This window comes from Diabrotica undecimpunctata, chromosome 2 (genome assembly GCF_040954645.1).
Source record: "Diabrotica undecimpunctata isolate CICGRU chromosome 2, icDiaUnde3, whole genome shotgun sequence".
Taxonomy (NCBI): Eukaryota; Metazoa; Arthropoda; class Insecta; order Coleoptera; family Chrysomelidae; genus Diabrotica; species Diabrotica undecimpunctata.
Genome location: NC_092804.1, coordinates 143786381 through 143798976, shown reverse-complemented (window position 1 = coordinate 143798976; position 12596 = coordinate 143786381). Strand labels below are relative to the sequence as shown.

Here is a 12596-nt window from a genome sequence, read left to right as displayed (position 1 = left end):
CGTTTTATAAGTATTGAAATATTTTTTTGTCCATCTATTTAATACATCTACTATATCCCCCAAATGTAAACATTTTTTATTTCTACAAAAATTTCTAACATTCTTCAGTGCATCTCTTGGTTTTTATTTACTTTGCTTTTTAAGATTTCTTCTGGACACAAACTGGAAATTTGTAGACGTGTCCATTCTATACCATAGTATCACAATTGCAGGGCGTGACTAATTTTTTTGAATGTAACAAACAGAGACCTTTGCGAGAAGAAAGAAAATCGACTAGTCATAAGATTGCGGTTATTATTATAAAAAACTTATCAGGATTTTCGAACAAATTGATTGTCATAAAAATTATTTTCTTATCTTATAGATGCCTTAGATGAAGAAAACTAATTCTTTTTAAAAATATTTTTTAGGGAAAAACCTTTAATTCGTTTAAATTAACAAACTTATGACTTATTCAAGTATTAAGTTTAATTCCTATTGTCAAATGATATTTAATGACCTGGGATTAGAAAAAGGACCCCCTAGTAACTTTTAGCAGAGTAAAACTCTGCCTCACATTGGTTTAAAAAAATTAAAACTAAAATTTCATGCTTTTGGTTTTGAAGATTAGGCTCTAGTGATCGAAACTCCATAGTGGCCGGTGAATAACAGTTGTATTGATCTCATGAGAATCATAAAAAATGGCAAAAATTGAGTCACGTTTATTTATTTAACACCTTTAAAAAAACTGAGTTTATTTGCGGCAGCATACAAAAGTTGCACGCGTTAACCTTCTGGGAAAGGCAAAGACAAATACTTCCACAAAAATGGGACGAATATAGACAAGCAGCCTCACGTCTTAAAACACAAACCACTCCGCTTACAGTAGCAAACCAAATCATGGAAAAATACCACATTGTCCTGTCGGAAGCCGCCCCCTTCCCAGCGCAAACCACACTGGCCCGCTGTCTACCAAACACAGAATTACTGCTTGCAAACCATAACGACCCGAAGCACTTATCGTCAGACATTGCCCTAAGGAAAGCCGCCCTAGAGACGATACACACCAAGTACCCAGCACATGAGTGGATCCACATATACTGCGATGGATCCTCGATGCCGGACTCGGGAAGAACAGGAGCAGGATACGTCTCAACGTTCTTCAAAGGCTCTATAGCTGTGGGTGCCCCTCTCACCAACTACGACGGCGAAATTGCTGCTATACACGAAGCTGCAAAAAATCTTGAGAATTTCCAACACCCCCAAAAAGTTGCCTTTTTCATCGACTGCCAAGGCGCAATCCTCGCCCTGTCGACAAATCGATACACCGACTGTGCCAAAACAATATCTTGCCGCGTCCAACTATCGAACTTGATGGAAAAAGGGTGGCTGATTACTCTTCCACAGCCCCCTAGCATCCAATCGTACACATCAGCAAAGTCCACCATTAGAAGAGGAATCAAAGCGAAGATAAAAGAGCAGCAAATACAAGCCGGTGCTGGAAAATCTTGGGCCCACCTAATAGAGTCACCAATCCCTCGCAACTTGCCGAGACCCATTAGTGTAGCCGTGTTCAGAACAACTACGAGGCATGACTACCTGGCCTCCCATCTACATCGCATCGGCGTCCGCGAAAATGACAACTGTCCACTATGTGATCAGCCCCAGATGGATGCTGCTCACCTTCCAGAGTGCCCAGCCCTGAAAACAGACCCACCCGAGGAGGATGAAGATCGCCTACGAGAAACGGCTCGTCTATACTGGTCAGCGCGCCACCAAATGGCTAACATGCCAAGGGTGGGCGTTGGCTAGTAAGTAAGTAAGTATACAAAAGTTGCATACGATAGCTGCACTCTTTACCTTTAAAACGCATCTTGATTTTTGTAGATAGGAAACTCGGATCAAAAGACATCGAATTTTTAACGTTGAGCTGGTACAAATTTCATTGAACATTGATTTCGCGCGCGTTACTGACATTTAAAATCGCCGATATCTTCAAGCGTTGTTTCCGATCGAACGGTTCATTCTACACAAAAAATGACAATTAACATTTTGATTCAAAATTATCTTTTTTTCTATGGTGTATAGATAGATTCTTGGCAAATTGATTTTTTTTTCATTTTCCCCCTCTAAGAGGGGGCTTTTAGAGTGATAAACTTTTTGCAATTTTTTTGGCGTCTTAAAATTGACATACTCGGCAAAATTCAGCTTGATCGTAGGATTTTTAGAGGTTCAGTGGCACGTTCGTCACAGTTATTAAATATTATCTTTATATGGGATGGGAAGCTACAATTGATTCTAATCAAAATTATATTTTCAATTAAATAATGGTTGACGTTTCGATTTCCACATTTCCACTCCGGAAATAGTTTTCTACAAAAGATTCTTTTAAAAATTCTGCGAAAATGTATATCCAACAGGTTGTCGTTTGTAGGTTATGTTTTTCAAAATTGATGGTTGACTTACTTGGCCTCGATCTTGTAGACAACAGCATGCTTGTGGTTGAAAAATATGGAGGGTGGTGTTTCTACCCTCGGAATATCAAATTCTGACTGTTCTGTGTGCTTTTTGTATTATATGTTTGTGTAAAGTGTATTAACGTAGATTATATGTTTTTGTATTGTGTGTTTCATATTATATTTAGATTGTAGATGGTGTCTCTCTAACTTCCTATTAAGCCGCTATTGTTGGTATGTTCTTGTTATTGACTTCTTCTTTTAGTATTGGCAACCAAAACCTGCTACATTCTGCTGATGAGTTTTGAGCTATATATTTTTCTTCATTAAGTAGGTTACACATTTTCGCAGAATTTTTAAAATAATCTTTTTTGAAATCGATTTCCGGAGTGGAAATCGAAACGTCAAACATTAGTTAGTTAAAAACGTAATTGTCATTACAATCATTTGTGGATTAATCCCATATAAACAAAATATTGGTTCTGAAAGTCGATCACACACGACGAAAACTCTTAGGCGCTCAGGTTCGTAACCGACGTGCCCGTGAAAGGGTTAACAACACTGTAGATTTGGTTTAATTCTTTGCTTCTTTTCTGAATATTGGTACTATCTAACCATTTTCCCTTCTTTCCTACATCTTCTTCTACCATGTGTAAACAACGAAATTACAGAAGTGATCGAAAAGCACGGGACTAACGTTAAATAAAAAGGACGAAGTCCTTTGCATAAATTGCAATGGTTATAAGCACGTCGCACGTCATTAAAAAATAAAATGAAGAATAGAAAGAACCAGAGCGCCATTTTTCAATATGAAGAATTTAATGTGTAGCAAAGATCTAAGTTTACAACGTAAGAAATGCCTAGTCCCATGTTATAGTTACAATGTTACTGATGTTGAGGCGTGAATCATGTCAGATAGTATAAAGGAGAGAATGCAAGCAAGTGAAATATGCATAAGCAGAAGAAATCGCAAAATCCGTATATGGATCGAAATACCAACTAATAGTAATAATATATAGGAAGTTTTCAGATGAATGAATAGTAAACGCGAACTACTATCTACAAGAAAAAGTCGAAAGTTGGAATACCTTTGGCATATTATAAGGAACAAAGAAAGCTTGGTAACTTGCGCCAGTGGATTGGAACAACATTAACCCAACTATGTGTCAGTGCAACGAAAAGTTCGTGATGAATTATTGATTATCGAATATAATACCCCAAGAATTATTTCCTTAAATCTTTTATAATCTATGGTGAAATGATTTTAGAAGGGCACATAACGTAGCATACAGCGACAATCAGGGCTCTTAGTTAGAAAAATTCAGCACAAACGTAATGGAATGATCAAGAAAATAAATAAACTCTAATGCCATAATAATGGTCATGCCCACAACTTTTTTGAAAGTAATTACCACATTATTGGTTAAAAGTAAAAGTTATCATTCCAATCTGACCCGCCATAGCTTCTCCGCATCTATTTTTTATATTTACCGTTTTCACATTATGAGCGATGGTCTAACCTAAAATTATCTTCGACAATTTCAGATATGCCTATTGATGGGTTTGTTAGTATCTGGAATTCATCAAAATCCAACGTTCCTAAACCTTCTTTTAACGATTCGTCCGAGAAAAAGTCTGACGGCAACTGCCTAGATCCATCGTCACCTGAAAAATCTAAAAACAAAGATAATATGTAATATTTATAGCAAACATTTAAAATTAACGGTCTAATTCATAGTATAAATAATATTTCATATATAACGAACGCAGAAAATAGATAATCATTGTCAAGTTATTGCAATGTAAGTCTATTGTTTATACAGAGTTGCCTCTAAAAACGGTTCACCCTAATATTTGGCAATACTCATTAGATTTCTAAAAACGCTGAAGCACGTCGACTTTTATTCTAAAAGACACAGACTTTTGTCATTTTCCAATCCCCTTCCTTTAAGTTCCACAATCCCTTAATATACATCATAATGATATGTGGCACATCATTAGACAGACACCCCGACATAATATTTTGAAATTAATGATATTTCTTTCTTTATCAACTCAATTTTTTGAAAAATGTTAATTTATTGAAAGTTTTAAACCTCTTATCCTCTTTATTATTATATTAACCTCTTTATCATTAATAGGTGTTAATTAACCCAATGTGGCGAAACATGGTAAATTAGAAAAAATGAAGTCATAGTGTTAGTACAGTGATAGTGTTTTAAAGGGGTACATTCCGTAAATATTTGTTGATCATTGTTTTATTTTTTTTATACAACACTATATTTTTGTATATAGATTAAGAACTAAAAACTACATATATCATGATATAATAATGGTTCTGGTAAATTTTCAATTTTAATTTTTTTAAAATAACATTTAATTTTGACATCTTCTGTTTACCAGGTCATTGTGAGAAGTTTTTATTATACTTTATATAACGATGTCCAAAGATTTGTTGATGACATTGATGTTTGTAAGACTTAAAGTAAAATGCACAATTTTATATTGTTTTTCATTTCTCAACAATTTTCTTTTCTTTCGAAACACGAATAAATATTTGATAACATGCTTGCTAAGCTAACATACGAGGTAAGTGTGATAAATCTTTTATTTGTCTATGATGTATTTTAATTATTGTTTATTGTATTTGTTTATATAGGTATATTGGTTTTGAGGTTTCTTTGTTTCCCATAAAAAAGACAAAATGGCGCCCTCCATTTTGCCATTTTTTTTATAACTTATTTTCTCTCCTTTTTGGCAAATTTCTGATAACCTGTTTTCTTTGCGTTGTTTACCCATGTTTTACCCAGGTTTAGCTCTAGAAGCTATTATCTACCTAATTTTTCTTCTTTTCCGTTTTTCTTTTGTTTCTGAACAAGTAAGAATGATCTAAATAACGACACCCACATCTCTCCCGATTCTGAGCAACGCAACCTCATTCATTTTGTGTGCCTCAAACATATCCAGCGCTTGTGTTGCTACACGGTACGAAGAGACCGATCTGCTTACTCGAAGACCTGGTTCAGATTAAGCCAGAATTACAACAGCTAGAGATGATCGCTTTGTCGTTTCTAGTGCTTTGAGAAACCGAGCGGTCACGCAGTTTCCCTTCGAAATTTCCCTTACACAGACAAAAGTGTAAGAGTGTGGCGACGTCCAGGCGAGAGATATGTTCAAGCATGTACTGCCGAGCGACTTCCATTTGGTGGAGGGTCAATTATGGCATAGGGACGCATATCGTTTGACGCTCGCACGTGTGAGTTAGTCTTTAACAAGAATGGGACATTGACTGCGCATAGTTTCATAGGCTCTAGAAGATCTTTAGGTCTTTAGGACATATGTTCTGGAAGAAGGAGATTATTCTTGGAGACGACGCAACGATTATGCATGATAATGTACGGCCCACATTGCTTGGATAGTTACGGAGTATCTTGACAAGGTTCAAATCACACGATTTGTTTGGCCTGCTTGTAGTCCAGAAATGAAATGATGAGATGAAGAGCCGTTAAGGAGTCTTGTGCCGGCTCCCAGAAATTTAAGAGAGCTTCGCGACATATTGCTGAACGAATGGAACAATCTTCCGCAGAATGTAATCCAAAATCTTATCCAAAACACGCCTCTTCGCGTCGTTTGCAAGCTATTATCACTACCAGAAGAAAAATTTCTTTTTCAACAAAAAGCAAATCAAATTAAACTTGTCCCTTTTCAATATCAATTCTACATCAAAAGAACATTTTTTATTCTCATTACTTTCAATAAACTTTGAAGGACAAAAACGTTGTTTTCTTTAATCAACCCATTAGTAAATTATGCTACAACCGAAAAACGTTAAAAAAGAATAACAATTTCTAAAATAGATTCAAAATACGGAGTGAACCTAATTTTGTGCTCGGCAGTGTATATAATGAGAGTAAAGTGCTGTCAACCATTAAGAATCACACTATAGGTTAACATCTTGCCGAAAAGCGATGTCGTGTGTCGATGTATCTATTATGTATGCTGTCTGGTCGGTATATTTTAAATCAAATAAGTAATTTTTGGTGCATTGTTATTGAACGATTATAATAAACAGTACAATTCATTAATTAATATATTAAACAATAAAAATACAATAACTCTAAAACATATTAATATTTTAATTAATAAATAAATTACCTGTGAGTATGATTTCAGGCAGACTTGTAGGAGTATTTGGCGTTGTTCTTAATCCAGGCGAGGGCGACGGATATACTAATTGTTGCGGTGATGTACTATAATAACCCGCGTCCGTACTCACTTCTATGTTATTATTTGGGCTGGCATTTGGTATGTTCGAAGGTGAGTGTGGCTGCGTCGTTTGTTGAGCACCCGTTGACTGGTCAACGTAAGAAATATTGTTTGGTTGATCCAACTGAAGTTAATAAAGAACTGATTAAAATATAGAAATTATTGTATTTTAGATGTTAAGCGGGATTGGGAGGTAGTGCGCATTTAACAGCATCTCAGTACGACACCATGTGTTTAAATAGCTGTTTTGATGCGAAGGTAGAAGAAAATATGTACAAGTGGAAAAACAGTGGTGTGGAAAAAAACATACTGGCGACTCAACAACGTTTCACAATATAAAATAATTACAAACAGAGACATAAGCTTATGCTTTTTTCACAAAATCTTTTTCATCACACCTATAACTGTTGGTATGCTAATATATTTTGAAATTATAATTATCAAATGATTTTACAAAAATACAAATTTTTTACTAAAAATTTAATCTTATTGACCGATGGACATTCCAAGATTATACCATCGTGTAAACATTTTCACTCTATAACACAGAAAATGGGATATTAAAACTACGTCCTAAGGAATGTGGTGTAGAATGCAGATAATATTCTGTATTAATGGAATTACAAGTGTTAAGGCACAAGTTTAAGTTTCACACAAAACGAATATAAAATCTCAACGATAATCAAAATTATATGGTGCAGTATTGATGTATAATGAGATGATAGAAATATGTATAAAAAAATATTAACAATGAAAACTTGTCAAAATAGAAAAGTAGATAATAAGCCACTTGAGCGCACTTTGACCTCCACGGCTTGAACCTTACGCGCATCCGGTTCGTGCATTGGCGACCGATGTCACGTATTATGTCACTTTTTGTGTCAAATGTCACGTATTGTCAGCGCTCTGATAGTGTTCAGCTCGTCTCTGATGGTGCTCAGCTCAGCTAAAAATGTCACGTTAGAACGTAACGTGACGTGACATTTGACATAAACGTGACATCGATGCGCGTAAGGTTCAAGCTGCGGAGGTCAAAATGCGCTTAAGTGGGTTATTATCTACTTAGAAATCGACAGGAAACTAAAGAGAGGAATGCGTTGGTAGATAGCATAGAGGACGATATGATATCGATGAACGCAAGCGAAATGAAGAACTCAGAAAAGGTCTGAATAGAGGCAAATGACAAAACTGGCACAGAGGCAAGAAAAGAAGAATGCCCCACTAAAGTTCGAATCAATCAAATTCTTGCAGTTTCTAAACGAATTTAAGGACCTAATGAAAATTTTCTATGTCACCTAAATTTAAATATAGTTTGTTTATGAACTCCCCAGTAACATGAAACCTCAAAATTCACGAGATCATGTCATGTAGGTTTGTCCTAATACTTTAACCAATTATTTTTTTTCTGACGGAGATAGTTTTATTGAAAGGCACGCGTTAAATTTGATAAGTTCATAATGATTTTCTTTTCTTTGCATATAAGTTTCTATCTTTTTCAAATTGACATTTGACAGTTGTTCCGATTTTTTGGAAAAAATAAATGTTCATCTTTCCTAATCTTCTACTTTAAGAAAATGTAAGCTTACATGCTTGAAAAATCAGTATTCAACAAGGCAGATGCGAATAAAAGATCACTAAAAACTAGACCTATTCACAAGTTCTACTAAGGTTGTTCAATGGAAACTTATGTAATCAGGGTAAAAGGGCTATGTATTCAAAACAATCCAATTTATTCGAATGTTTTATTTACTCGTGTAAAGTAATAGTTAACATAAATTTAGCATTTGGTTCTCTTTAAGTATTTTTAACGGACATGCTGGTTTTCAGCTAGGTTACGTTTAATATAAGTGGGTGCTTAACCATCCTTCCGCTCGACTTAACAGGTCAATTTAAAGTTGCACCCAGCCTTTTACAAAGTGCATTATGGCCTTTGGTGATACTTCTACGTCGTAGGGCTCGAGTTAATAATACCCAAATGTATTGAGCATTATCCTAGCCAACCCTGGACAATTGCACTTTCTCGGTTTTCAGTTTTTGGCATCTGATAGTTGTCAGTCAACGTACATATTATAACAATTATAGATATAAATAGCAGAATGAAAGATAAATATGATAACTAGTTATTGTAAACTGCAATGATTTAATGGCGCAGACCATTTTGACAAGGAAAATAATTAACTAATTATGTGGCCCTTTCTGGCTAACGCGTTGTTGCATCACATGAAAATGTGAGTAAGTGAACCTCTCCCCTTCGTGAGCTGTGACAACTTGTGGTGGTGGAAGAGCTCTTCACGCTCGGTCATGGTCGTTAATTATTAAAGGTGAGTCGGACCGAGTGAAAGCTAAGAACTACTCAACAGAGGATATCAGACGACACCCAGGTTTTCTTAGCCAACTTTCGGCATTCGAAGCTATGCCGGGAGGGCTCGTTCATATCAGAAAAACCGCGATGAAGTTCTGCAAGTATGGCATATAATGTAGGGCGTACCTTTATTTATACTTGACACCAAAGTTGAAAAATGTATCTGAGATATTAAATGTTAGGGTAGTCACTGTCTGTTCCATAATACAAAGTTGTGGTTACCAAAAAGTTAAGGCCCTCTAGATTCCCTCCTGCTTACTAACAAACAGAATTTGCGTTCATCATTCTCATTACAGCATTTGATGCACTATCAGCAGATGGATAGTGCATGAAATGCTGTAATTCCGTCCCAAAAGGGACGGACAGGATCAAGAATGACTTTTCTGAATCCATAAATAAAAATGTAGTGGGAACGAACAGAGAGGCCACCAAGCAGGGTACTAGAATTCAACGTCACCTTAATACAAGAGCCTTTAGCATACCGGGACCAAATAAAAGGTACATCGGATATTGGTGGAGAGCTTATATATAGCAGATCGGCTGAAGTCTCGATAGATGTACAGTAAGCCTATTAGCTGCTGTACGTCCGATGTAGAACGAACGGTTTCCAGTAATAAAAGAACTTCTATCAACAAAGAGGTAATTTTTAATTACTTAATTATTTCCAGAGATCTCTTGGCATTTTCAATACGAACTAAAATCCCAACGGAACAAAAAATATCAAAATCTTCGGCAGAAAAAATATGATATCCGCATCGAAGGAACTAATTTTGGTCTTTAAATAACCTTAACATACTGAGCAATTTTCAGACACCTTCGAAATTGCTACTAAGATCTGGTTCCACAAACTACTGGAAATACTTTATCAGCAGGAATTTATAGATTGACTAAATAATGGGGATATCATCTCATACATTTAATTATAATGGATTATAATTTTCAACTTTTTTTAGCATAGAGTATACCTTAAAGCTACTATATGTGTTTCCATTGAACACCCGTTGTAAATTTCTAATAATTTGTAGTAGATTACCTAACATTACAGCTCAAATAAAGTTAATGTTAAAAGCTATACAATGTTAAATATAACAATTTCGTATGATATATGTAAAAATATAAATTAAGTCTACCCTCTACCATTTAATCATGCAAAGTTTACTTATACATAAAAACATTCAAAAATTTTAATTATTAGAATTAAAAAATGCTATTCCTAAATTTGTTTTTTATATTTATATCTTACATATATCGTTATGCCATTTCTGCGCTATGGGAATAAACTTGAACAGTTGTAATAAAACATGCAAGATATATAAGATGTAAAATAACAATTTACAATTAATAAATACTGTATAAATATGTGATATTGTATTAATAAACAAGAATTTTAAGTGAAAGGGTATATACAAGGCGCATTATTTTTATATTATTCAAGGTTTATTGATACTCTGAAACATCACGGCGCAATCCTTGCCAGCAGGGACTAATTTTTAATTTCCTTTGTTTGGTCCAGGTTTGTTAAGTGAAGCTTCTATACTGGCGTTGTATTACTTTTGTCTCTATAGTAAAATTTTAAGGCGATGGTCACGAAACTAGCGCCACGAGACGGAGTCACGGGTAGCGTCACGAAATAGTGGTTCTTCAGATCGATTCACTACTCTCGATCAATTCGCTTCTAGTCATCATATATTTACTCTATGCAGGTTTAAATTAAAAACTGCATGTAAAATAACTAACAAAATACAGTCATTAAATGAGAAGTGAAAAATTAAAAGAATATACTTATGTCAATAAAAGATTCGATTCGTAACGATTGTCAAAATTTAAAAGTCATAAATGTCATCCAATTAATAATAATATTGAATCATCTGTTTAAATTTTTATAATAATTCTCGCTTTAAAATAATTTCATATAAATACAATTATTATTTTTAAACATCTTATTTAGTTAATATAATAATTAAATTTACTAACAAATGATATTTATTTATATTTTATTATATTATTATATTATTTCGTTCAAATTTGACAGGTATGTCAGAAGTCAACAACATGTGCTTGTTAATACGTTAGCTGGTGGCGTTAGGAGCAAACACAATAAGTTATGAAATATTTTAATATAATGGTTAAAATATAAATAATAAAAAGATTATAAAATTACTTTATTCAATTTTAAAAATATCATTTAAATTTTAAAAATACAAAAAACATTGTATGATGAAACATATCTTTTTGGATGGAACATCTTGTATATTTTTACTTTATTATTTTTATGTTTTGGGGCGCTTCTCTATGTTTTCGTTTTTGCAATACAAGTTTTTGCAATGTTATACGAGGTAGTTTAAAAGATAATTACGTTTTTTTTATTAATAGCAAAATTAACACATTATCAATCGTTTGATCATAAATCTATTTATGATCAAACTATTTTTAATATAGATTACTATAGCGAAATATTTAATTTCTGTATACAGGATTAGCCCAAAACTTTACTTTATTATTTCTTACGCATTCCCTACACCTAATTGCTTTAATTTGTGAGTTATTTTTGATTCTTTGAGTCAAACATTAATTGCACCAAAAATTAGGTGACGTTATTAAAATATTAAACCAAAAATAATTTCTCGAACAAAAAATACATTATAATGTAGATTGAACCTTCATTTGTTAATATTGGATGAGATATCAAAATACCCAAGTAGTTAAGATTGTTGGTATGTAAAATATTAATAAACACACATTAGCTAAGACTATGACAATTCGACTGTGAGTAGTGATAAATGTAATTAAGAGATCTGGCGGCTCATGAGACTGAGCTGATATTAATAATGGTTCAAAACAGGGAGCCGCGCTGGCGTGTCTCCTCTTTCATATTGATAATATGACCGTCTTCAAAAAAGATTATTTAAAACATTTAAGTGTATAATCACCAAATTATTGACGAGGTTATGTGTATCATTTCACAAAATTGAATAGTATAACGATGTGCATCGCCAGTTATCTCCGCCGACTTACGCTTTGCCGCCGGCTTTGTACGCACACACTCCCACCGCTAATTTTCACTTCCATGGATGAGCGCTGGAGATGGAAGACCAGCGTGGTCCATTAGAGTGTTGACCTGAGACCGAACTGTACCGTGACTAAGTGTTGATTAGTCCCTTCCAGCTCCTTGCCGGATCGAGTGTTGATCGATCCGTATACCTCTAACCTAGATTATTCCTTCACCTTGGTGTGCGTGTGTGTACTAACGCATCGTATTTTCGTTTCATTTTTATAACATAAATTGTATTTATTTTTCGCAGGTATTTACAGTGGATCGCAGTGCCGTCGATACCTTCGCCAGGATTAATATTTTATAGTCTATCGTACGGAAGCAACTGACTTTGTTATTTATTTACTGAGTCTGCTGTATAACAGAGCTACCCGTTATAACATCCATGGTTTGGCTGAAAAGGATATGATGGTGGGTTTTTGCCCTATGGAACTTCAAATTCTGAATATTCTAAGTGATCTGCATTGTTAATATGTGCAAT

At 34.4% G+C, this 12596-nt stretch overlaps 1 protein-coding gene across 4 annotated transcripts in view; it reads right to left on the bottom strand.

The window, feature by feature from the left end:
* The window catches only part of Crtc (CREB-regulated transcription coactivator), a 211480-nt gene that overhangs the window by 17987 nt on the left and 180897 nt on the right, over positions 1-12596 (bottom strand). For 3 of the 4 annotated variants that reach the window (XM_072523620.1, XM_072523621.1, XM_072523618.1), the window contains 2 exons: positions 6591-6825; positions 3956-4109 (listed from right to left, as the gene is read on the bottom strand). In XM_072523620.1, the coding sequence (XP_072379721.1) occupies positions 3956-4109; positions 6591-6825 (389 nt within the window). Of the gene's footprint in view, positions 1-3926; positions 4110-6590; positions 6826-12596 lie in introns of all 4 variants that reach the window. The other variant, XM_072523619.1, reaches the window with a different exon arrangement.